We start from the raw sequence: 26,722 nt of genomic DNA on the forward strand, positions 1-26,722 counted from the left end.
GAGTATGTAAGTATATATAGATGGGCCACACGTTGGCTTAGTGATTAGCACTCTGCCTCACAACACTGGGGTCATGAGTTTGATTCCAATCGCCTTATCTGTGTAAAGTTTGTATGTTCTTCCCGTGTCTGTGTGGGTTTCCTCCCACTCTCAAAAAACATACTAGTAGGTTAATTGGCTGCTATCAAATTGACCCTAGTCTGTATGTGTGTGTGTGTTAGGAAATTTAGACTATAAGATCCATAGTGTTCTCTGTACAGCGTTGCGGAATTAGTGGAGCTATATAAATAAATAAATTAGGATGATTATATATATATATCAGAGATGTGCGCTGACTCTCGTGTTTCGGTTTCAAAACCAGTGTTGGTTCTAACTAGAGATGTTCACTGACCCCCGTGTTTTGGTTTTGGTTTTGGATCTGGATTACCGTCGTGTTTTGGTTTTGGTTTTGGTTTTGCCAAACCGTCATTGCGTGTTTTGGCTTTGGTTTTGTTTGGTTTTGCTTTGCCATTTTTGTAAAAAATACAATTTTTTTTGGTCTAATATAACCTAATTTAGTGCTCCACCAGTTTCTTGGATAAGTGAGGTAATTCTAAAGCTTATAAATTATGAAAAAAACAGTTTAATCCCTGGTAGGCCGTCCTTACTTCGAACACTTGCTGCAAATTATACAGACAAACCTGGTTGTCTACCTCCTCTATCTTTGATTATTGGCAATGTAGCCATCATCTTTGGGTGTATATTACACCCTCAACTTGTAGTTGAATAGAAAAAAAGCAGCCTGCATAGACTGTAGAATTACAAAGTAAAAATTAATGGACCAAGGTAGTTTGGTGGCTATCTATGCCCCCCCCCCCCCCCCGCCCTCCACTTGTAGTTGAATAGAAAAAACGCAGCCTGTATAGACTGTAGAATTAGAAAGTAAAAATAAATGGACCAAGGTAGTTTGGTGGCTATCTATGCCCCCCCGCCCTCCACTTGTAGTTGAATAGAAAAAAAGCAGCCTGCATAGACTGTAGAATTAGAAAGTAAAAATAAATGGACCAAGGTAGTTTGGTAGCTATCTATGCCCCCCCCCCCCGCTTTCCACTTGTAGTTGAATAGAAAAAAAGCAGCCTGCATAGACAGTAGAATTAGAAAGTAAAAATAAATGGACCAAGGTAGTTTGGTATCTGTCTGCATCAGACCCCCTCTCCACTAGGAGTAAAATAGAAAACTATTCAGCCGTTATAGAGTCTAGAATATAAAAAGAAATTGAGAAAGGCAATTTGGTATCTGTCTGCATCATAATCATCAACATCATCATTAGTGCCCTCGTCGCCTACACAAATCTCCCCCTCATCCTCTTCTAATTCAAAAGTGGCATCCTCAATTTGTGTATCACCTGCTACACTCGGGCTGTTAAGGCACACATCAGCAGAACTACAAAATGCTACAAATTGTTTTAGATACTGCTGACAAATATCGGTACTCGGATAGGCTAAATTCGGATGAATTCGGATCTCGGGGAACCGAGCTCGCCCATCTCTAGTTCTAACCCAACTTTGTGTTTTGGATTTGCTGCCGGTTTTGTTGAACAAACACGAACACGGTTTTTGTTTTGGTTTTGGATCTGGATTTAATTGAAAATTGTGAAAAATAGGTAAAATAATGTCATTTTGAACTGTTTTTGCTCCTCTATTAATATTGATATTATTAACATTCATTTCCAGTTATTTCCAGTCATTTCCATTCTATCTTCTAATGATCCCTTCACAACGGTTCCAATTTTCACTAATGTTGGCCAAAGTCTGCAGTGAGCTGTCTTAATGAAGGATTTGATAACTTTGCCATCATTGCATTTGCTTTGTCTGTTTCAATTTAAAAAAATAATAAAGTGAATAGTGTTGATATCTCGGTTTCATTGCACCTAAACCTCCTTTGCATGTTTAGACTTACTAGTACTGTATTTTAATAAATAAATAGCCACAGGGAGACCAATGTAAATTTGGCAAAAGGTTACAATTTTTATTTAAACAACAATGGTGATGGAGAGAGCAATGCGAGTCAGCTAACAACTAATAGCATAACCAAACAGTGGAAGGTCAGATTGCTATTACACCACTGTTCCCAGGATATAGGGCCTGATTCATTAAGGATCTTAACTTAAGAAACTTCTTATTTCAGTCTCTTGGAGAAAACCATGTTACAATGCAAGGGGTGAAAATTAGTATTCTGTTTTGCACATAAGTTAAATACCCCGAAACACAGAGATGGCTCCAGAACGTGGATGACAACAACCTACTACCCCAGACAGCCAGTAGCAGAGACAGGAAGAGATTGAAGAGTGGAGGATATACACGGAAGGTAACAGCTGCAATCTGTACATGAGCAGATAGAATGAAGTTAAATCCACACAAGGAATTAATAGCCAAAGTCTTTATTTCAGCAGTGAGAATGAAGTTAAATTCACTTAGAGGGTAAATGGTTAAAGTACGTATCACAGCAAACAGGATAAATCTGAATACACTCAGAGGGTAAATGGTTTAAGTCTGTATCACAGCAAACAAAATAAATCTGAACTCACTCAGATGTTAAATAGTTGAAGTCTGCAAAGGAAGCTAATTGGTGGATGAGATCAGCTGTTCAGACTTAGCAGGATGTTTAGCAAATGTCTCACCCAAGATGGCAGCCTCCAGTACAGCGAACATAAGTCACGCTTTGTCCCAGAATTTAGAATGCTGCATTCTGGCAGGTGGGAGATACACTGTGATATGATACCGCCGAGTGACGTAAACAGGACTAAGACCCAGATTCATGACATCCACATCAATGTAAGTATAAAACATACTTTCATGTGTGGGAAGAGCGAATATTGGCCTATCTGAACAGTCTCTTTTACATATTTTTTACATGTCACTAATAGAACATAAAAATATAATTTATATACATTCCATATTTATATACATGGGTCTTGGAGTCCACCTTCACTGCAAGTCTTGGTCAGTCCCTTTTGCCTCGAGGCTGGACGAAGCTTACCCTGGGAGAATGAATTTTCCTCCCTCCCTTCCTATAAATAGATATGAGTCCTCTTGTTTAATTTAGAAGAGCAACATTATGGTACAGAACATATAAGTAAAACAAAGTATTGAAAGCCATGATCTTGGCACCGATGAATACTCTGGCAATATATTGTCTGCCTAATCTTTGAATTTTTGTAGTGTGGGTTCAGCACACCTTCGTCTCTCAGGATTCTCACTTATTTATATAGCGACAGCAAATTAGATAGAATTGAATAGATTGGAAAATAGAAAAGATTAGAATATAGAGCATTTTTTGTGGTGTGCTGCTGCAAGCTGACAAACAGCCTTCTTTAAATATACATTTCACTGAATGACCTTTGAAAAATAGAAAAGATTAGAATATAAGTATGTATAGCTTTTTTTAGGGTGTACACATGCTGTTGAATCTCACACGCAAGCACACAGTTTTTTTCAAAATTCAAAAAGCTTTCAATTTTAAAAAAAAAGAAATCTGTTTGTTTTTGGGATTCTGTTGCTAATAGTCTGTTTTTCTCAACGCATATACTAGTTAGTTCAGAATGATATCTATCTAAGTCAGTCTGTATATACTGTCTATTATTATTATATACATGCAATGCCAAGCATTAACAACAGCCAGTAGCCACTAGGCTGTATTAAGTGTATTTCAGAATGAAATTATTAGATATTGATCAGCAAACTATTGTAGCTGACTCTACTCTACAGAGTTGCTTTACAATAATGACAGGATTCTACTGCTTTCCTATGTCCCTGGTTCACGATTAACACTATTTCATTAGCAGAGCACTGCAGCTAACCTACAAGGAGGAAAATATAGTATATATGTGTATATATATATATATATATATATATATATATATATACACACACGAGTTTGGATCCCTGACGTCTAATTTTGTTACATTTCAATGAATCTGACCGCTCATCTCTAATATAAATATTTTGTGATGCTGACATCCAGCAGATGACAGACACAACACCTTCTTGCTTGAAAAAATATTGATTTTATTGTTCACATCACCAACAAGACAGCACACTTTCTTCAGGATGACACCTTATCTCTGGTAAGACAAAGGCCTCCTGCCTAGTCACCGGCCAACTAGCTGACATCGATCACACTATACAATAGCACAAAATAGGTTTTAATACAATAAACCCCTCCTTTGATCTAATTACCTCATTGGACCCTGTCCTGCACCTGTGGTATGTCCAACCTAAGAGTCTTAGGGCCTGATTCATTACCATTCTTATCTTCTGATTTTGTGCAGATAATATGAAAATCCACTCTGCGCATACCCAGAACAGGGAGATAAGAACGAAAATCTGTCACTTAAGTAAAATCTTTCTTAAGTTTAGATCAAAATCCTTCTTAACTTCACTTAAGAAGCTCTCTGAACTCTTAAGAAAAAAGGGTTGGGAAAGGGTGGGGAATGGGCAGAGATTGCGCGGAGATCATGTACTATATTTATATGTACTATATTTTTTTTAAGACCATGGTGTATGCACAGTTTTAATAAATTGCAATGTGAAGTGGTTGATGTGTAATATCTAATACTTAGCCTATACCTTGTTTGATATTTTGTTACAGCTAATAATATGCTAGTATAAATATAAGGCATTACAGTTCAATTTGTTTAAACTATGTAAATAAAATGTGAGTAAATAAACCTTGTGTAGTCTTCCTTAAGGGACACATAGGAGGAAAGCCACACAAAAATGGGGAGGATATTTATACTTCACAGAGATAAGGCTCAGGATTCGATCTCATGAGTCCACTGTTGGAAGAAGGATTGTCTAACCACTAAGGCAACGTGCAACGCGCAGGAAAAAATATGTGCATTATATAGACTAGAACGACAAGCTCAACAATACACCATTGCCTGCATGTCAAGTGTTAGTGGCAAGCTAAAGTGTTTGCTTTAAATACCCATAATCACGAATAACTATGTACAACATACATACACTTCTCTCATAGCAAATATATTTTTTATTTTTTTATTTTAATCATACAATGAACTATTTTACCCCTAAATTCATGGTAGATGCACAGTTTTAATAAATTGCAATGTAAATTCATTGATGTATAATATAATAATAATAGTAATAATAATAATAATAATAATAATAATAGTTAGTCTCTAATTTGTTTGTAATTTTTTGGCTTCTGTACGTTTGTTTGTGACTTAGGTGTTATTTGCTTTTATCTGGATGTATAAACTGTATGCAATCTGTTGTGAGCCATAATAATGTATCTCTATTTTAAAATGTGCTTTTATTTGGCTGTGGCATACTTTTTCACAAGCTTTATTACATGTCATTTTTGCTTTGCCTTGGCTGTGTATCTCTTATCTGTGGATAATTTCTATTTGTTTGGATTCACTTTATTTTGATCAGCTGCTTGTCTCTGTTGTAGCTACACACAAATTACAAAATTCAATTTAGGGGATACAGGCACTAATGACAACATGAAGGTTTAAGCATAAACTATAAAGAGTTACACACACATTCTCTTATTCTCCAATATAACCAATGTGTCATCTGTAATTTTTTTATTGGAAATAAATGTGGATGCTAATTCAATGGCTAATAATTCTCAAGCATAAATAAACATAGACTATACAATTCTCAGATTAAACAAAGTCACAACAAAAACAAATCCTAGCGTATTCTTCTATAAGTGACATTCAGAAACATAGGGATATACAAAGTCCACACAGATACAGGCGTGACCCAGGATTCAAACTCATGACCCTACTGTTGGCAGGTGGAATATCTAACCACTAAGGCAACGTTCATGTCACGACTGATAGTGGGTGTATGACTGGTAGAAAGTACCTGCTGTTGTTGGCGCAACTCAGAGGAAGGCGCGGAGTCTAACGTGCCCCTGGTATTCACCAGGAACCCCCGCAAGGAAGTATGGACTCCGCTGCAGGGACACGCAGGTCGCGGTCCTTCCTAGAGTCTTCAGCGAGATACAAGGGGTTGTCAGACAGGCCGGTTCAGCAACGTTCAGGTAGAGGAGGTACAAAGGGAAATCCAGAAGAATGGTGAGGCAAGCCGGGTCGGTAACGTTCAGGGAGTGCAGTACAAAGGCAGAATCCAGATAGGGGTGGTCAAACGGTCCGGGTCAAAAGGGTCACAAGCAGCACGAGGAATGTCAGGGACAAATACAGCAACTGGAACACACAAACGCTGGAGACAGGAAGACCTGATACTCTGGCACTGATTAGAGGGCAGGAAGAGGTTTAAATAGTGTGGAGGTCCAATCAGCATCAGCGCTGCAGCGCTGTCATACCTGCCGCCGGAATCCTACATAGCGTCCCGTTGCCTAGCAACGGGGCGCGTCATACAGCAAGGGGTCAGGCAGGGGGAATCCGGAAGTGATGCGTCTGGTTGCATAGCAACCAGACGCGCGGTCAGGCAGTCAGGCGGCCGTGCGGACGGCGCCTGACAGTTCAGATGGAAAAAGACATACATTATATTGACTATAACGACAAGCACAACAATACACCATGGCTACACATGATCTAAGTGCTAGATATCACATATGGAACACATGTGATATGATTGTTTTATGTGCTCGAAACAAACATACAACACAACACAGGCACTAGTGGCAACCTAATGTGTTAAATTAAATGAACAATTGCGCACACCTTCTTAATTACCGACATGAAGGATAATGTTTGTTTGTTTTTTATTTAAAATAAGAATGTCTATGCAAATGCATCTCAGAATAAATCGCAATCAGAAATAAACACAAACATATTTTATCAGTATAAAATTAGACCCAGCATCAGATCTCGTCATCTGATAACACAATGGGCTATACACCTGCATATACTTGTCTCATTACAATCCACTATAAAACTCTGGTTCATGCACACTTTGGTTAGGATTCTATAGTGAAGTTTACTGGTGTGGATTTGTATAGTGTACTTTTATTTGTATGGAGAGTTATATTTTCTCTTACTCTTTTATAGAAAGTTTAAAAGTTTGAATTTGTAAGATATTGTATGTCCTTCAATAGCAATGCATCTCTTTTTTCATATGTAATGTGCATTTTTTTTTTGTGGGTGAGGGCGGTGGGGGGGGGGGGAAGAGGGGGTGTTGTGAAGCTTTTCAATCTAATACCTATTAAGATAATTCTTATGTGTTTTGGTACTTCCCCATGTTACATGTTTATCAAACAGGTCCCAAACCCTCCTGAAACTGTGGAGGCAGGACACTCCAGGTTCCAGACTGATTTGCAAGGTAAATTATTTTTCTAATATGGTTTATATCGCACCTTTTAAATTCTTTAAGATCCTAGAAATAAAATTGCTGTTTGGTGAGGAAAGTAAAGGTATGTTTAGTTTTCATAAAAACATGCAAATGCATGCACCACACAATTTTGACTGAAAAAATGTTTACCTTTGAAATCTGCAAATATTTTATAACCGGGTTGTAAGGGCTGCCTCTGCCCCTGCTGAGATTATCAGATGTGAGTTTTCTAGCCATAGCACTTATAAAAATAACAATGAAGCTTGACTGCTAGAGCTTAGCTGAAAAAAACCAAACTGAAGGCTTTCATTTATGAACTACCAGTCCTTAGCTTGTAGATGTCTGCTTCACCTGGAAATTAATCAGCAATGAACCATAGTCTGTGTTAATCATATTTCTGACTCACTATGTAAATGTTCTTTTCTGCCCAGGTCAAGTACATCAAGTAAGTGTTGTGTCTGTTTTTTGATTTTAAGTCACTGATTTGTCAATGTGTTCTAATAGAGACATCTTACATTATCTTTCATTTTCTGGATAAGTGAGAAACAGACACAATTCTAGTAAATAACTAAATATGTATAATTTATTCCAACAGACCTTATACCCAGCTGTCAGCTGGAGCACTAATGAGGAGTGGCCAGGATCATGTCATGGAGGAGGAATATCAGCACATGAAGGAATTGCCTTTAGTCCTTGAAGATATGTGGGTGTCAGGAATGCCAGATAGTGGAGGTTGCAATAGTTACGATGGGAGATGATGAGAGAATGGATAAAAGTTTTGGTAGAATACATTATAAGACAACAAGAAATTGTCCACTGCCACTTGGAATCCATGGTTAGAGCATTCCAACTCCACTTAATCCACTCTGAATTGTTTGATATCCCTATTAGCGTACCTGATGTTCCTCATCCCCTTTTATAGGCGTTTTAAAATCCTTCCTCTTTCACCATTGATGGATGATGAGCAGCATGGTAGCTTAGTGGTTAGCTTCTGCCTCATAGCACTGGGGTCATAAGTTCAAATCCCAATCATAGCCTTATCTGTGTGGAGTTTGTATGTTCTCCCTGTGTTTGCATGGGTTTCCTCCAGGTGCTCCGGCTTCTTCCCACACTCCAAAAAAACATACTAGTAGGTTAATTGACTACTATCGAATTGACCTTAGTTTATTTTATTGGTTTTAAACACTATATTATTATCCTAATTCTAGGTCATCTTATAAATATCAGGGCTAGAGATCCAAAAGGGAAGACTCTAGGGGCTAGATTTACTAAACTGTGGTTTCGAAAAAATAGCAACCATGTTGTTATCATTTATTTAGTACATTCTACAAAATGACAACTATAGGCCACATCTCTACTTTTTCACACCCGCAGTTTAGTAAACATACCCCTAGGACTTAGCTGTATTGACTGATGTTCCTGTGTGCCAGAAAGAGAGCTTGAGTTACCATACAGAGGCTCTGGAACACAAAATGTGGCAGAGAGGTTTTTTAAAAACTGATGAGTAAAGTTGGGAGAAATCAGAGGCTCACTCAAGCCAAATGCTATTAGCCTGACTTGTTAGTGCAGGAGTGGTGTCTACTTTAAATCCTGAGAGGAGCATTTGTGAGAGACAATTGCACTGTGAGTAATGAGTCGAGCTGTATTTAGAACAGCTAGAAGAAGAGATACCTTGAAGTGAGGTGAGATAAGGGCAACGGAGAGACCTTGTTAGTCCTGAAGCCGAAGAGGAAGAAACAAAGTAGTAACACGTGTCATCACACCAAGAACAGGGTTATTTAGAAGATCTACTGGATGTTCTATTAGTTAAGCTGCTGGACTCAGTGACCTCAGTATATCTCAGTATCTAATATAAATGGTGAAGAACAGTCATGGTTGCTTACAGATCATTGGCTTAAGATTTCCACAATGACTAGGCTATCATTCATGTCTCCACCATCCACTGTTTTACCTCATTCCAACTGTACCACACAAACGGTAGCTGCACAGAATTGTCAGTCATCAATGACTTAATGGCCTTATAGTAGCCACACACTTTCCTTACCAGCAGCTAATATTGTTATACTGCTGCCTAATGTATCAACTGATACACACACCTCTTAGGTTGAAAGTTCTTTTGGTCAGAGCCACCTTTACATTCTGTTTGATGATAATGTATATCATGATCTTCTCATTACACAGCGCCTCGTAATATGTCAACACTATATAAATAAAAAGTAATAATAATCCCAATAAGGGAGAGCTGTGGGGGAAACTGTGTAATGTAATGTGCATATTATTATATAAGCAAGATTTATGCAGGAGGAAAACAAGTAATACAAGCGATCATTTAATCACAGAGATGATCTAGCACCCTTACATTTCTTAACAGTAATTGTACTGCACTACCATGCCTGTGGCTGCTGCACATACAATTTTCTTGTTACTAAACCTGCATGAGCATGGCACTACCCATCTACGAAGAGGAATGAGCTAAACCTGTGTAGTGAATAGGAGGATTTATATCACCCCACAAATGGATATGGGGTTACATATAAATAAGATGAATTTATTGGACAAGCATAAGTAACTAATTAAAATATATCCATTAAGTAAGTAAACCTATACCACATTTTGTACTCTATGAAAATTGATAACAATGAATTGCATGATGAAGTTTATTAGATATAAAGATATATATGCACCCAGCTCCTTGTTCAATTGGTTAACTTTGTTAGAAAAACAGATACAGGTCATATCATAATGAAAGATACACATGACCAGTGTCTATAAATAGAAGTTCTTGATTACATTTTCAGCTTTTCTTCTGTGGCGTTCACTTTTTGTGATACGACTTTGCCATCTACTACTTCTTCCACAATTGTTGTGACTTTTCTGGTTTTATTTGGTTCTGAAAAATGGATACAAATTGTTCTTAAGTTGGTTACACATTATGGGCCTAATGTGAGTGTTACATTGTTCTGAGACGCCAAGTGTCAGTGTGCCATTGTTCTGGGACCCCAAGTGTCATTGTGTCATTGTTCTGGGACCCCAAGTGTCAGTGTGCCGTTGTTCTGGGACCCCAAGTGTCAGTGTGTCATTGTTCTGGGATCCCAAGTGTCAGTGTGCCATTGTTCTGGGACCCCAAGTGTCAATGTGCCATTGTTCTGGGACCCCAAGTGTCAGTGTGCCATTGTTCTGAGACCCCAAGTGTCAATAAATACACTCAAAGCACACATACCTTTCACTGGGACTGGTTCTCTGTGTTGCCATCTAGAAAACACAATAATTTGCATCGACATGATTATATATTCATATTAATATAATTATCCTTTATAAAATGCTGAAACAGTCTGCAGCAGTTTGCAATATGGAGACACAACAAACATGTACTGTAATAATGACTATAAGGAAACATGCATTGCGACAGAAAGTGTGAGGACCTTGTAGACATATAGGGCCTGATTTATTAAGGAACAAAAATGGCAATACGTGCCGTGTTTTGCTTTAATGTGCTGTTTCCTACATTTCATTTGCACGTAATACCAATGACAAGAAAGAAACAGATTTTATAATAAAACATAATAATTCAATGTGAAACTGGTTATTAAAACTGCTATTAAATTAGAAACAGGCAATTTTGGGAGATAACTTTGCTTGTCATTTGGTTCTTACATTATTGAGAGCATAACTGATATTTATCTATACCTCTCTCATATCACTATCCCTTTACTAAATAAAGTTTAGTAAATTCTATTATTCCTGAAGCCTGGTACCATGATGATTACATCACCCAAGTAGATAGACGGTAATGCTAAAAATCCAAAGAATGGACAATGCAATAAGAATCAATTAACTGGTGTAATATTCCCCTACTAGCTGTCTTCCATATCCTCTTCCATTCAGAAAAGAAAAAATAGCATAAAATAAGCCACATTACTAATTAGCTCCAATCATACTCCTATTTGGTCATGGCTACACCTTCAATATAATAGACCTCGGCCTATAGCTTGTCTGAAATGGCCAATCTTGGAGATACTTCTTAAATTGTATATATATTCAATATTATGTCCCCAATCTTTCATTACATTCCTGTATTCTATTTGTGTCAGTTGTTTTAGTAGTACAGTACTGACCAGACTATTTGGATTATTTTCTGTATTCTGCTTCAGAATCATGCATTGAAGCTAAATGATTACCTGCAGTACCATCCACTAAATTAATGCCTTTGAATATACAATGTGTATTGTGAAACTTACGCCTCTCCATCGAGCAGTCTGCGGTAAGTCTCAATCTCCATTTCCAGGCGGGTTTTGATGTCAAGAAGAAGTTTGTACTCTGCATTTTGACGTTCCAGATCACTGCGGACCTGGCTCAACTGTTCTTCCACATTTCCTACATAGCCCTGTAGCTGCGCCAACTGAGTACTGTAACAGTGCTCAGTCTCATCCAGTGAGCACTCCAGGGATGATTTCTGTTTTTGGACAAGACAAATCCACTTAATGTTAAAATTTGTGCTTCATACCAAGTGGTCTAATTCCTAGACAATGTTACAGTCACAATTGAAGATTAAATAATAATCCTAATTTATTTTTATCTATGGTAAATGTTTTATTTGTTTTAACTAAATATTAATTCAGATGGAGCACACTGTATATACTGCTTCACCTCTGTGATAGCCTGTTTTGTACTGTACATACTGCTTCACCCCTGTGTTAGGCTGTGTTGCACTGTATATACTGCTTCACCCCTGTGATAGCCTGTTTTCTACTGTATATACTGCTTCACCCCTGTGATAGCCTGTTTTGTACTGTACATACTGCTTCACACCTGTGTTAGGCTGTGTTGCACTGTATATACTGCTTCACCCCTGTGATAGCCTGTTTTCTACTGTATATACTGCTTCACCCCTGTGATAGCCTGTTTTGTACTGTATATACTGCTTTACCCCTGTGATAGGCTTTTTTGTTCTGTATATTCTGCTTCACCCCTGTGATAGGCTATTTTGCACTGTATATACTGCTTCACCCCTGTGTTAGGCTGTGTTGCACTGTATATTCTGCTTCACCCCTGTGATAGCCTGTTTTGTACTGTATATACTGCTTTACCCCTGTGATAGGCTTTTTTGTACTGTATATTCTGCTTCACCCCTGTGATAGACTGTTTTACACTGTATATACTGCTTCACCCCTGTGATAGGCTGTGTTGTACTGTACATACTGCTTCACCCCTGTGATAGCCTGTTTTCTACTGTATATACTGCTTCACCCCTGTGATAGCCTGTTTTGTACTGTACATACTGCTTCACACCTGTGTTAGGCTGTGTTGCACTGTATATACTGCTTCACCCCTGTGATAGCCTGTTTTCTACTGTATATACTGCTTCACCCCTGTGATAGCCTGTTTTGTACTGTATATACTGCTTTACCCCTGTGATAGGCTTTTTTGTTCTGTATATTCTGCTTCACCCCTGTGATAGGCTATTTTGCACTGTATATACTGCTTCACCCCTGTGTTAGGCTGTGTTGCACTGTATATTCTGCTTCACCCCTGTGATAGCCTGTTTTGTACTGTGTATACTGCTTTACCCCTGTGATAGGCTTTTTTGTACTGTATATTCTGCTTCACCCCTGTGATAGACTGTTTTACACTGTATATACTGCTTCACCCCTGTGATAGGCTGTGTTGTACTGTATATTCTGCTTCACCCCGGTGATAGACGGTTTTGCACTGTATATATACTGCTTCACCTCTGTGATAGGCTGTTTTGTACTGTATATACTGCTTCACCCCTGTGAAAGTCTGTTTTGTACTGTACATACTGCTTCACCCCTGTGATAGGCTGTTTTGCACTGTATATTCTGCTTCACCCCTGTGATAGGCTGTTTTGTACTGTATATACTGCTTCACACCTGTGATAGGCTGTTTTGTACTGTATATACTGCTTCACACCTGTGATAGGCTGTTTTGTACTGTATATACTGCTTTACACCTGTGATAGGGTTTTGCACTGTATATATTGCTTCACACCTGTGATAGACTGTTTTGTACTGTATATATTGCTTCACACCTGTGATAGACTGTTTTGCACTTTATATACTACTTTACAACTGTGCATACCCACTTTTTTCAATGTGATGGGAATTGCTAATTAATCCCTTTCTACCGCATGTTGAGCAGAACAAAATAGTCTGCTCAACATGTATCTAAGCACATTAATATTCTTCAGTAAGTTCCACATTATCTCTATTCAAATACATCACAACATTTTAAAAACGGTTTACATCACCATGGCAAATTGTGCTTGAAGCTCAATTTCTAGTTCTTGCAGTGTGCGTTTAAGTTCTGCCAGCTGGGTTTTGTGAGACTCGACCATCTCATTGCTGTGGGAAATCTCCTGATGCAGATCAGCGCTCTACAAACATATGAAAGTTATGAAAGAAAGCTATAGGGTAAGAGCCCCTGAAAAAGTCATCTTAACATTTTGAACATAATACCTTTTGTTTAAACCAGTCTTCAGCCTTCTGTCTGTTCTGTTCAGCAATTTCTTCATACTGGGATCGCATGTCACTCAGAAGCTTGCCAAGATCAATACCTGGAGCTGCATCCATTTCCACATTAATATCACCTTTCTGTCCTCTTAGAGCCTTCATTTCCTGAGGGAAGAATGAGAAATAATCAATGTAACTATTGGTAGGCAACACATGATAAACCTAAATAAAATAAAATAAAAAATATGGGATCATATAATACTAGCAATAAAATTTCTCTCCTTAGTTTATGAAAAGTAATTAAAAAATTTACTTAAATATGGTGTATGTCTATGTATGAATCTTAAGCATCTTCTAGGTAGTGAGTGAAAGATATTTACTGTAAAGGTCCTCAAACTTTAATTCAAGATCCACTTTCTTAATTTAAACATATACTTATAGTCAATTTATACATTAGTTTGCCAAAGATAAATATCATATTAGTGCAGTGGTTCCCAATCTATGCGCTGCATCTCCCTGGGGTGCCGCGGCGATCTCACAGAGGTGCCGCGGCCAGGACTGGTGGTAAGCAAGACGGGGGACTACTTGGTAATTATTGTGGCTTAGGGGTTCCTTGAAAAAAATATGGAGCCAATGAGGGTGCCTCGAACTGAGAAAGTCTGGGATCCACTGTGTGGGTCATCTCCCATGACCTTCCCTGAAACATGAGTAGTACCGTGCAACAGTATTCCAAAACTATACCATTTAAAGTAAAACTAGGGAGTATATTTACTAAACCGTGGGTTTGAAAAAGTGGAGATATTGCCTATAACAACCAGTCAGATTCTAGCTGTCATTTTGTAGAATGTACTAAATAAATAATAACTAGAATCTGGTTGCTCTTGGCAAGATCTCCACTTTTTGCAAACCCGTAGTTTAGTAAATATAACCCCCAGGTCTTCTGAAGGAAGTAGAAAAAGTAGATCTCTTTTATGAGGTTTAGAGACTGAGCTAGGGTTAGACATAGCAATTCAGGTTGTATGATTAAGTTTTGCGATCATATCAGATATAGGATTTGACACATGGATTAATTTTAGGCAAATGTAAGGGTTAGGGTTAAGACTAGTAAGTGTTATTTTTCTTTCTACTTTTTTATATAGACTAAGGATACCTAAGTGTTTTGGTGGTGCAACAATTGGAAAAAGATACTACATTTTTGAAAGAGTAGGTTTCTTGTTTTCCAGGACACTAGGGGCTCAGATGCTTTTTAGGGTTTTTATTCAGGCCTTATTACTAGTAAATGTAATGGTACTTCCCCTGCCCTGATGGGCAAAGAACAGATGCCCCTCCGTCCCCCCTTTATTGAAATGGCTGTGGATACACTGTCAGATGGGATAAAAAAATCAAGTAATGATGAGATGGACACTGGGAGCGACATACAGTAAATAGTGATATATGTATCATGCATGCCTTTAACAAATAAAAAAAGAGCAACATCTACTTATGTAGAAGAACGGCACTAAAACAACTAAATAAAAGTATATAAATATTGATGGTATGTTCTTAAATATTGAAAGAAAATATATGTATAGGAGTATTCAGCGCTGTTGATTGTAATCACATGGATAAACCAAAATACAAAATTATGAATCCAACCTTGTAGCAAATGAATGTAAGATTGTTAGACACTGCTAGTGGTAATCACATAGGTAGACCAAAATACAAATTCACATTGAGTTTTATAAATGTTATTTTAATGATGTATGGGAATGACCTTTGAACTTGGATTAATTAGACTTCCTGTATAAAAGTGAGCCAATTTTGTAAAAGCCCTATCCTTGAAAAAGACCTAAATTGAGAGGTTGAAACGCGTTGGTACACTAGGGCTATCAGATCTGGAACTTATCAGGATCCAACTTATACCATCTAGACAACCAGAAAAGCTGAGACTGTGCACCCCAGGGATTTATAACAACAGGCCTTTATCAACTTCTGTCTGGTAGGGACCCTTATAATCTCATATTCCAGTGTTATCTACATTTTTTATACAATATTCTTTTAAGTGTTATAAATGTTCAATAAATATTTGTAGTTAAACGGTATCACTCTAGATCCGTTTTTACCTTTTTTCGCATTGACACTGATATCATCTATCTGGGAAGAATTCTCTGATATCCCCATGGAGGAATTTAAAGAAAACTGAAACCAGGCTCTATATTCTTATCAATCCTGTAAGTGTTCTCACTTAAAGATTCGGGTGACGATGTAATATACACCATATTACATTGAATATATTTGAGCATTCAAGGCATATGTGTATTTATCATCTGGTGAGTGAATTTACATAAGAAGAAAATTTTGAATGGAAATTGATTCTGGATTGATCATGTTTTAAGAAGAGTAATACTCATTACATCACAGACAGCGTGTCATTACAATATTATACTGTTGTATTTTTATATCTTTTTATGACACATCATCATCGTATATAAAATGGAGAAAAAGATCAGAACACTGTGACACACGGATCTACTCTTCATTATAAAATAAGTATTTTGAATATTTCCCACTATTATATTCACTTGTCATAAGGTGGGATTTGTGAATTTGTATTTTGATTTATCCATGTGATTACAATCAGCAGCGCTGAATACTCCTATACATATATATTTTTTTCAATTTTTTTTTGGAATATTGTGTGATTCCAATAGGAAGTTTAGCAGCAGATGATTTTTGCGCAATCCACCATTTTTACATTTTTATACATGTTTCTGAATATTGTCTACTGAAGCTGCAGTAACTGCATGTTGTCCTATGCCCATTAATTACTGTATTCACCACTATCTTGCTCACTTCTTTTAACACCTTTTCAGTGATATCTCTGAGCAATGTAACACAAAGCTGAATAAGACATGCTACTGTAAGATCTTCTACATGTAAATTAATGAACTACCTCTTCATGATTCTTCTTCAGAAAGTCCATCTCATCCTTCAGGCTTTCAAACCGAGATACCAGGTTGGACTTTGTGAAGTTCAGTTCATCTAATAACCTATGTAGACCATGGATGTCTGATTCAACACTCTGATGAAGACAGGCCTCATTCTCATACCTGAAATGGAAATTCTTATGAAACACATTCAAGCTGCTGTGAGATACTTCACATCACAACTGGAAAACTTTTTAAGTTATTCCAGAATGACTACCAAACATGAATTAACTAAATGCCTTAGTAAAGCATACTGGAACACTAGTTTAATAACTGTATAACTAAGATGAAAATTAAAATTTATTTATTACTTATTATTGTGTGATAAAATATGTAGATGTTGGTTTACATCACTAAACAAATTTGCCTTATGTTTTCAATTAGTTGAATTTGGTATTGGACTGCCTCATTTTCATACGTTCCCTACCTGTGCCTTAACTTACTTAAGTCGGAAGTCTTCTGCTGCCAATTTGGCATTGTCAATCTGCAGAATGACTTTAGCTTGTTCTGTACTTTCAGCTAGGATCTGGGAATGACAAGAAAATCAACAAAAATGAGATTTGTTTGTCAAAAGAAAATACAAGACATCATTAAAAAATAAAGCAGACTTTTAGAACATTTCTAAACCGTTAAGCTGTTTAAAGTGCTTTATATATTTTTTTACTATTAATATAGAACATTGATTCACTTTTCTGCCAATTTACACCACTGTTAAGTTAGTATTGGTATGAAACAAAATGTCAGAGTATGTAACGTTTCACAAAAGTCACAGTCTTGCATCAATCCAGTTTACTAGAAAGTAAACATTCATAATTTGTGTCAAGCTTATTTCACTGTATTATCTCAGAAACTAATGTTTGTTTTTACTAAAAGCAATTAACGGTCTAGATGTTGTTACTATTGCCTTCTCTTGTTGATTCTTTATTAAATCAGAGGCTAGTCACATTGTTTTTAGCTTGGAGCTAAGAATGAGTTTGAATCCTTGAAATTGGGCACTCATTGTTTAATTTTGAATTGTTTTTGTTTTCATCACTTTATCCTTGGCTAAAAGATAAGTGCACTATTTGTATTAAAATATAGCTGTTAGGAAATTGCTTATACAAAAAATGATGATTAATAATTAGTTGGTGTTGCACAATATTTGTGCAAAACAGAACTAGCTAGACCCAAAAGTTGAAAATGTTAGCTTTAGAGACTAAACAATAATGAATTCTTTTACCTCTCTATTTCAGAAATTAGAATATAGTTAGGCATTATATATATTTATGATATATATATATAGTTAGGCATTATATATAGTATGATATATTCCTTCGGAATTCTGTGGAATTGGTCCCTTTATTTACCCTATTTTTGAGGTCTCCGATGATGCTGAAGTATCTACTATAGTCCCCTGGGATTGTTTTCTGCTGGTGTTTAATGTACCACTCCTTAATTTTCGATTCAAGGTCGACATTGGCATCTTCCAGGGTCCTAACTTTGTCCAGGTAGGAAGCCAGACGGATGTTCAGGTTTTGCATAGTCTCCTTTTCGCCACCTTGCAGAAGGTCATTATTCGCATTGAAACTCCCAACTGAAAAGTGCTCATATCCTTTAGTCAGGTCTACAGCCAAACTGTTAGCTCTATGGCTAATGCTACTGCCACTCACTGATGATCTGATACTTCCACTTTTCCAGTGACAAGACATGGTGTATAATGACAGATCCAACTTCTTCAGACTTCAAGGATCTTCTGACAGACCACACAGCACAACCTTGTTAGCATAGACATATTTATACCTGTCATTGGGGTGGGTGTAGTATACTCTTAGTTTTTATCATAAAATGGCCTTTAAATCCTTGCTGGATTAATGTTGATTGTACGTAAAAAATAGTATCCTCATTTTTTTTTGTTTTCTTATTACTTAGAAAACCACCTCAGGCTCTCTGCCTTTTTTATTGTCAGTGCTTAAATTGTTGGTGTGAAGAAATAAATCTGCTGCTTCTTAACTTCTTTGAAGTTTGTCATGTTTTCTACAATTTCTTTGTCTGTGACAATGATGGTAAACACCCGATCATGAAAACAATTATTAGGTTTAGTTTTACATACAACATTTCTAAAGCAATGTCTAGCCAATATCTTAAGAGTTCCTTGAGTCTTTTTGAAGTTTTGCCCTATATTTAAAATTGTCTTTAATTCATTATTTGTTTCTTGATTTTTGTATAGGACACTTAATATATGCTTATATGATGTTATATTATTTTATAATGCCAAACCCTAAATCCTTTATCAGTAAATGATAATTATTGCACAGATCAATGGAAAAATAATATATGGTGTGCATATTGACCTATCAGAGGCAAATTTAGGATTTCTAGATGGGGCATGACAAACCTCCAGAGTGGGCATACCCAGCTTGCAAAGGGTGTGGTTATCCTATTAGACAATGCTTAGCTGCTATCCAACTCCTTCCCATCCCTTTCAAATAGACAAGCAATGCTGTGTGCACTACTGTTAGGTCTATGCAGCTCCCTCCTTCATGAGCAGAGCGGAGCTGGATATATCATCCAACTGTCCCTGTAGTCAATACAATGTCCTGACCGAGTGGGACAGTAATCCAAAATCAGGACTTACCCACCAGAAGCAGGACAGCTGGCAGACTGTCTTGCACTCTCCTACCTTTTCTTGCAGTTTTTGCTACCTGCTGCTGTTGCTCGTGTCTTAAACTCAATTACTGCTTGTCTGGATTCTGGAATATTGGGGTCCTGTTGAAAAAAGGGATAGATACAATATGGAAAGTCTAGCAATGAGTCAACCCACTAAGCCTCCCTCCCCTTAAACAGCCCTGAATTAAATTAATAGCATTCACATTTAATAAATACACCTATATCCCCCCAACCAGCCCCAGCATTAAATTAAAATCATTCACATTTATTAAATAGATTTATATCCCCCAACATTAAAATTAATAGCATTTACATTTATTAAATATAGCTCTATTTCTAACCATACCCAAACATTAAATTATTAGTATTCACATTTAATAAATAGACTTTTCCGGGCTACCTGCTCCGATATTAAATTTATAGTATCCATGTTTGAAAAATAAACCATTTCCTCCCAAACAGCCCAACATTTAAATAATTAGTATTCACTTTTAGTAAATGACCCTCCTTCTCCCCAAACTCAACCCCATGTTCAATTAATTGCCCCAAAACATCCCAGCATTAAATTAATAGTTCCATCAACCTACTTCAAATTAATAGGCCCCACCATGAGTCCTGTATTAAAATATACAGTCCCCACCATTAAATAAATACCCACCCTGTGAAATGAATAGCTGATATCCACCATTACATAATTATTCCCTACCTTTACCCTGCCATTACACTAATAGCTGAAGCCCCCACAAGCAATACATTACAAGTGAACTTGTATTGAAAGCCCCTACCCCCAACACTTACCTTCTGCCCTGTGACACTCTAGCTTGCTGCCATCACTAAATCTGTCTTGCTTTCTTCCCACATGCTGTCATTGGGGGAGAGACACACAGCGGTAAAATTCCTCAGCCTGATTCCTGGTCTGGGAGGTTGGAATTTTGGTCAACAGGAAACCCCCCTAAGTGCATGCTGCTGACAAGTGACAAGGAAGAAACCATTGCTTGAAAAGAACCAACTGAAAGCCATTTGTAATTTGCCTGACTGCATTAAAGTCATCCATCTAAGACTTGGGGAAATGTTTTATGTTCAGATGAGATAAATCCTTTGGCCAATATTCACACTGCTGTGTGTGGAGCAAAACTGCCCAGGCCTCATCACTTACAGTGACTCATCATCAAACACAAGGAAATGCTACATGGGCAAAGTTGGTAAGTACCTACCTCGAAACCATTTAAAACTATTATTGTGGCAAACTGTGGTCCTCTGCTTACATCATCAGAATGTTTCCATTTGTACCCGTGAAGTCTGAATATATATGCCAGCCACATATTTCAATTTTAGACTTAAAGAGGACCTGTCACCAGGTCCCATGATGTTATGTTTTTGATTTCCCACATAGCACCTTGTGCAGTATGCAGTTAGGAAAAAAATATATTCTCCTGGCACACCTTCACTTGGGAAAGTGGAAATGCACTCAAACAGCTGTATATGTGTTGTGCCCTCTCCTGGACAGGCTTCCTTTTAGTATGAGAGCTGGTTGGTATAGGGGAAGCTTAACAAGGCAGGAGCTCTATAGTCTGACATCTCCATTTGCCTTCCTGGTTGGCCTTTCACACTGCACTCTTCTTGCTCCCACGTTGGCTTCTCTATTCTAAATGCACTTACTTATTTGGTATGAGGGACACAATGGGAGATTTTAGCCATTTGAATGGGCTGCAAGAGAATATTAACTTGTAAATTATGTAGAATATATGCTGATAGGAACAACATTGGTGCTTCTGCATCTTGAGCTCCTGCAACCCTTCTTTCCCCTTGCAGTTGTCCCCCGTCCCTCTGATGTCTTCCAGCTTTGGCTGCCCCCAAGTAGCTTGATGTTGCTTCTTTCCTCGTGTGGACAGCATCTTCTGGGAATGTTGCACTAGGCTGGGACATCATAGTCCAGTGCCTCACTCCCAGCCCAAACCTAACATGCTGGAGCAACATTTGTTAAAAAGCTTATGGCGGTTTCCCCTCCATGTCAGCATCTGGTGCTGTATGCAGGGGTTGTCTGTGGAAAACTCAACCACTCAGTGTTTTAGGTGCCTGCTAAACCTTGGCACCCTAGGCGACATTCTGGGTTGCCTAGTGACAGTGGCAGCCCAGAACATTTCCCCTCCCCATCTATCCAGAAGTGCCAGGCCAGACAATGAGAATGATGCTATTGTAAGAGCTCAGTCTTCCTTAGCAAAGCAGCTGTTCCTATCACTAATAACAGAAACTCCACAGGATTCCTTTGTAACACGCTTGTAATGACTTTGTTATTGCTTCACCAGGTGTGCTGCAAAAGAGACTGATCTGCGGGACAGTTTCAGGGATTTGTTTAGGAGGGTGTTTCTACAGACACCTCTACACGTGCCTTTACTTTGTAGGTTGCACGAAGCCCATTAGCTGTAGGTTGTGTATCTATACTGTAGTTGCACAATATTATAATTAATATTGTGACATAAATGGTACTGCCCAGTATTATAGAATATTAATAGGAGACAGTAATGGTTTGGCAGGTTCTGTGATGGATGTGTGTGAATTTACTGTGTACATAGACAGCAGTTTCCTGATCTAGGGAAGCTCGGGGTGTCTATGATCAGAATATAGACTGACTGCACGAAACCTGTCTGCTATTTGCACTTCCAGCAAGGTGTGAATCATGATAGATGAAGTGTGGAAATTATATACTAATGGGTTGTGTGATTTTAATTGCATAATAGTTATGAGAACTGTTTATGTTTACAACTAGCAGATTTGTATTAAGGAATCTATATATTTTATCACATGATTAAGTTTATGTTTGAGAAACTTTACCATTTAAATGTAGCATTTAAGCTGTAAGCAGAAAAAATATTATGGTAGCCCACCCAAGTTAATGTTTATTTTACTATATTTTCTCAAATATCTACATAACATACCTTCAAACTTTTTTAAGTTGAGGAATTGGGACAATGTGCACACATATCAGTTCCCAAAGCGCTGGGTGACTCCCCAGTATCCTGCGCATCCTCTAATGACTTGTCTCCCCTGTCACTGGGGCATACAGCACCCTATGCAAAGCAGCAGTGAATGAGACATACCTCCCAACCTTCTAATCAGCTAGACAAAGATCTCAAACTGGGACAGTCCTGCCTAAATCCGGACAGCTGGCATGTATACTATAGCAAATATGAGGTTTGCAGAAACATGTACTGACCTGGCTTAAGCAACCCTTTTCTGTGTTTAGAGTTTTTGGAACTCGTGGAGATGGACACATTTTAAGTAAAAACAGAGGCATAAAATGCACCCACCAAAAAAAACACTAAACCTTCTGTATTCTGGGTTAGAGGCATCTCAAGATGCATCCAGCTCTGCATCAGTAGCAAATGTTCTAGTTCTACACCAGGCATAAACAGTACATATGCGCTTGTTTTACACCACGGGTTAACCTTACAGATGCGCTTGTTTTACACCACGGTATAACAGTATCATATGTGCTGATTTTGAACCGGGATCAACAAAAGCATAGAGATACAGATTGCCAGTGTTAGTAGGAAATGCTAAATTTACCTTGGTACACAATATATTGCCCTAATGAGGTGTGCTTGGAGGGAGGTCTGTAACGAGATTTATGGAGATATGTGACCATGGCCTGGTTGACAGAGGAAGTGAAATCAGAGGTCCACAAGGAGCTTGACGGGAGGTCTTGTGTTGTGTACAAGTTTCGCAAGCTGCTACAAATTGTTTGGCATCAGAGCTTAGGGTAGGCCACAAATAATTCTGGGAAATGTGTTTGATGAGTTTGCAGGAAACATCATGACCGGAAAATCAGGGAAGAGTGGAACCAACGCAAAAGTCTCTTACGTAGATTAGGGGGAACAAAGTTTTTCCATGCTGGTGGTTAAGGAGCAGGAAACACTGAAGTGGCATGCAAGAATTTTGGATCTAGGATGGGATGGTTATTGGACTCTGCCAATTAGGAATCACTGGAAAATGTCAGTGAGAGTGCATCAGCCTTCTTGTTCTTCGATCCGGGTCGAAAGGTGACATGTAAATTAAAGTGAGAGAGAAAGAGGTGCCAACCAGCTTGTCTTGGATTCAGGCACTAGGCCAACTTAAGATTTAACAAAGTTTTTGTGATCAGTAAAAATAGCGACCAGGAAAGTGCTCCCTCCAGGAGGTATCTTCATCCTACAAGTACCAATTTATTAGTCAGGAGTTTTTTGTCAAAGATGGAATAGTTTTGCTCCGCCGGCAGAAATTTGAGCGAAAAGAAGGTGCACGGATGGAATTGTTTCCCTGAGGAAACTTCTGGGATAGAACTGCTCCAACTCCTACTGATGAGTCGTCTACCTCGACAAAAAATGGCAGAGAGGAGTTGAGCTATCTAAGAACAGGAGCTGTAGAAAATGCCTCCTTAAAGGTGGAGAAGGCGGATATGTCACTTGGAGACAAGGTCTTGTTGTCAGCTCCTTTCCGGTTCAGAGCAATGATGGGAGCCACAATGGAAGATTGATCGCTCATAAATTGTCTATAGTAGTTGGCGAACCCCAGAAACCATTGAATGGCCTTTAGTCCTGAGGGAATAGGCCAATTGATGATTGCTCAAATGTTTTCAGGGTCCATTTGCAGATCGTCTCCCGAGACAATATAACCCAGGAAAGATGTTTGAGTGGTATCGAATACACATTTTTCAAGCTTGCAGTACAGTTGGTTAATTTGGAGTATGGAAAGCACTTTAGCCACATGATGACGGTGGGGTGGACATGTCTTGGGAAAAGATTAAAATAGCATCCAAGTAAACCACCACTGAGGAGTAGAGAAGGTCTCTGAAAATTTAATTGACGAAACTCTGAAATACCGCTGGAGCATTACTGAGACCAAAGGGCATTGCCAAGTATTCATCATGTCAGTCTATGGTGTTGAAGACGGTCTACCTCTCATCTCCCTCGCGGATTCGGAACAAGTTGTAAGCACCTCCAATGTCAAGTTTAGTGAAAATTCAGGCTCCCTTAATGCGATCTAAAAGCTTCACCTCAGGGGACTTAGAACAAGTGGAGGAGGCAAGCAGCGGTTTCATCTGTGAGATACAACGAGAATGGCAGGCGGGTCCCCAGGCTAGTACTTGAGAATTGTTTCAATCGATCTGAGGTGAATGCTGCTGGAGCCAGGGTACGCCCAGAAAAACTGGACTAGTGGTTTGTGCCAGGACAAAAAAGTTAGATCTTCTCAGAATGCAAGGCTCCTACTTGGAGGGTCAGAGGCTCAGTTCATTGTAGAATAGTACCGCTGGAGATCCAGCTCCCGTCAATGGCCGTGAGAACTACAGGACTGGGTAAAGAAGAAGTGGGTAGAGACAAGGATTCTACAAAGGATGAAGAAATTAAATTTCCAGCTACTCCAGAATTTATGAGGGCTGAAAGGTTTTGCAGTATAAAGGGTCCATGAAGGGTAACAGGAATGGCACAGATCAAAGACTTACCAAGTTTAGGAGAGAATTTAAATGTCCCTAACCTGACCTCTTGGGAACAGGTTAGGGTTTGGAATTTTCCTTGTGTTTAGGACAGGAGGCTAGTATGTGTCCAGGTTCGGCACAGTAAATTCAAACATTATTAGAGATCCTTCTTTGTCTTTCTTCAGGAGAAAGTCAGGATCACCCCAATTGCATAGGCTCATCGAGAGTACTTCGAGACCGAAAATGGGGTGCTAGTTTCAAGGAGGAGCGCTGAGAGGGCTCTTTCTCGGAGGCCCATTCCCGGCAGCGAATGTCCACCCAATGACAGATGGAGATAAGAGCATCCAGAGTCATAGGCAATTCTTGAGAGGCCAATACATCTTTTACTTGATCAGGAAGTCCTTTCCAGAAGACAGCGACAAGGGCTTCATTGGTCCACCGTAATTCTGAGGAAAGAGTACAGAACTGAATCATGTACTGCGTGGGGGTATGAGAACCTTGGCTGACTCTGAGTAAACTAGAAGTGGCTAAAGAAACAGGATAGGATCATCCCTCTCCCAAAGTGGGGAGGCCTATTCTAGAGCCTGGCCGGAGAGGACTGAGAAATTGTAGGCAAATTTGGAGCGATCCATGGGGAAATTCTGCAGGAGGAGCTTGAATTGGATAGAACATTGATTCAAGAATCTCATACAGAAATGGTGGACACCATCAAACTTTTGGAACGATGGTAAACGTATCAAAGTAGATGTAGCTGCTGGAGCAGGAGCAGATGGTTCAGGAGCAGCAGAAGGTTGTGAAGCTGGCAGGGCAGCTTGTAGGGAAACCAAGCAAGCAGATAGGACTTGCAGACACTGGATAAGCTAGAGTTGAATGGCATCCTGCTGTTCAACTTGACCAACAAGGTGTTGTAACATATCCTTGGCGCAGGGTTCAGGATCGGGGTCCATCCCTTTTTTGGCCAGATCTTATTGTCACGGATTCAGAGTCAGGATGGGCCTTGAAGTCTGCTCTGGTGGATACTAATCCCAGAGAGGCGCAGAGTCTAACGGAAGAGAGCTTTTCTCCAGGGATCCCCGCAATGGAATATGGACTTGGCAGCTCTTTAACCGCAGGACACAGTCCTCTAGGGAGGCGATGAGCGAGACTAGATGGATGGTCAGGAGATAAAGATAAATGTCAGAGCGCAGAGGTGGGTCCAACAGGTAAGTGGTAGTTCTAGATAACAAGAGAGGGCAACAGTATATGGGGTGCTGCTGCACCGAGGTTCTGGTGAACAGGATGGCCCTGGAGCAGGATTGGAGGAGAGGCACAAGGGTTTGAAGAGAGGCAGCAGCATCTAGACCTCGATAAAGGTGAGTGAGGTATGCACAAAAGAGCAAGGCTGCAGGATGATGAAGCACTGAGGTCCTGATGAACTGGAAGCCCTGGAGCAGGGTCAGAGGTGATGAGCAACGATCTGCAGAGTGGCAGCAGCATCTCGACTGCAGAGGTGATATAGAAGAACACAGGAGAGTAACAGGCTGCAGGATGGGGAAGCGCTTGGTCCTGATGGACTGGAAGCCCTGGAGCAGGGTCAGAGGTGATGAGCAACGATCTGCAGAGTGGCAGCAGCATCTCGACTGCAGAGGTGATACAGAAGTACACAGGAGAGCAACAGGCTGCAGGATGGTGAAGCGCTGAGGTCCTGAGGAGCTGAAAGCCCCTGAGCAGGATCAGAGGCGATGCGCAACAATCTGCAGCATGGTTGCTGAATTCAACGAATAATGAGGTGTAAGCAATAAACAGAAGCCAGAAGTCAGAGGAGGAGAAGTCCTAACAGGTAAGGAGACCTGAAGATACTGCACCTTAGAAGGGAGGCAGGTGCTTTAAATAGACAGGGCTGAC

The 26,722-nt window shown here is 39.0% G+C and overlaps 2 protein-coding genes across 2 annotated transcripts in view; both read right to left on the bottom strand.

Moving 5' to 3' along the window:
• SMARCE1 (SWI/SNF related BAF chromatin remodeling complex subunit E1) overlaps nt 1-26,722 on the bottom strand; it is a 241,199-nt gene that overhangs the window by 115,049 nt on the left and 99,428 nt on the right. The window lies entirely within an intron of this gene.
• On the bottom strand, nt 10,079-19,266 carry LOC142094723 (keratin, type I cytoskeletal 17-like). Its single transcript, XM_075177150.1, has 8 exons — nt 18,087-19,266; nt 17,184-17,266; nt 16,707-16,863; nt 13,781-13,939; nt 13,573-13,698; nt 11,543-11,757; nt 10,525-10,556; nt 10,079-10,194 (listed from the first exon to the last, which is right to left on the bottom strand). Exons 1-8 carry the CDS (start codon nt 18,426-18,428, stop codon nt 10,091-10,093), a joined length of 1,218 nt encoding a protein of 405 aa, XP_075033251.1. The 5' UTR covers nt 18,429-19,266; the 3' UTR covers nt 10,079-10,090.

The sequence above is a fragment of the Mixophyes fleayi genome, chromosome 6 (genome assembly GCF_038048845.1).
Source record: "Mixophyes fleayi isolate aMixFle1 chromosome 6, aMixFle1.hap1, whole genome shotgun sequence".
NCBI lineage: Eukaryota > Metazoa > Chordata > Amphibia > Anura > Limnodynastidae > Mixophyes > Mixophyes fleayi.